This window comes from Hibiscus syriacus, unplaced genomic scaffold, assembly GCF_006381635.1.
Source record: "Hibiscus syriacus cultivar Baekdansim isolate YM2019G1 unplaced genomic scaffold, ASM638163v2 tig00112289_pilon, whole genome shotgun sequence".
Classification (NCBI taxonomy): domain Eukaryota; kingdom Viridiplantae; phylum Streptophyta; class Magnoliopsida; order Malvales; family Malvaceae; genus Hibiscus; species Hibiscus syriacus.
The window spans coordinates 414,975-415,895 of NW_024063295.1; the positions used below are offsets into that span (position 1 = coordinate 414,975).

At 41.4% G+C, this 921-nt stretch overlaps 1 protein-coding gene across 1 annotated transcript; it reads right to left on the reverse strand.

Moving 5' to 3' along the window:
- On the reverse strand, positions 1–921 carry LOC120177424. The gene is made up of 2 exons (XM_039183580.1): positions 532–921; positions 1–414 (listed from the first exon to the last, which is right to left on the reverse strand). The coding sequence occupies exons 1-2, from the start codon at positions 919–921 to the stop codon at positions 1–3; spliced, it is 804 nt and encodes a 267-aa protein (XP_039039511.1).

Consider the following 921-nt stretch of genomic DNA (forward strand, 5'->3'; position numbering starts at 1 on the left):
CTAAATGCTTCGAGAGTCCGAGAACAAGTGATCTCTAGACTCCTTAGCAACTTCACATAAACTACATCTGCCATCCGTAATAACCTCCATCCGAGACGGCCTATATTTAGTAGGAAACCTATCCAAAATAGTTATCCAAGCAATGATTGCATGCTTTGGAATATGAGAGGGGAACCATATAAGATTATGCCACTGCACCTTGGCCCTCCTTTCCCTCACATTATCCCAAACCCAGCTGCTATTCACCAAAGCCCAATTAGTACCAATAGCAAACAATCTCTCAACAATCGCCCACAGCTTCAACAGTTTCCTAAGGATCCAGTTGAAGTGGGATTTGCAAACAACCTGCCAGAAGTCCAAACCTTTCAACACGTACTCCTTGACCCAAGCAACACATAGAAACCCCCTTATCAGCTAAGATATTCTTCACAAGTAGCAAACTACAAGAAGTATTCCAACAAGTTAGACTCTTTAACTCCAAGCCTCCCTCCGATTTTAAAGTACAGACTTGACAACAGCTTACACGAGAACCATTCGCAGCAACATCTTCACCTTTCCAGAAAAACGCATGTATAAATGCTCAACCTTCAGAGTCAAAACTTTAGGCAAAACAAGTTGTCTACTCCAATAATTGAAAATGTTGAAAAGGACAACTTTAATAAGCTGCAGTCGACCACCATAGCTGAGGTTTCTATTAGACCTAAGTCGAAGTTTAGTTTTGATCTTCTCTAAAAGGGTCGAACAATCCCTAACCATTAGATTCCTTGTAACTAAAGGCACCCTAAGGTATCTAACAGGAAAAGACCCTAATCGAAAACCAGTGACAGCCAGGATATTATTGAGCTTCCATGCATCCACACCACAAGCAAAAAGTTCAGTTTTAGAGACATTGAATTTCAGGGGCGGATGCATTAAGCCCAT

Bases quoted from the DNA above. Each gene is read 5' to 3' on its own strand.
- LOC120177424 (XM_039183580.1), bottom strand. From the start codon at position 921: ATGGGCTTAATGCATCCGCCCCTGAAATTCAATGTCTCTAAAACTGAA. The intron at 415-531 runs GTTCTCGTGTAA...AGAATATCTTAG, and splicing joins TGAAGATGTTGCTGCGAATG to CTGATAAGGGGGTTTCTATG.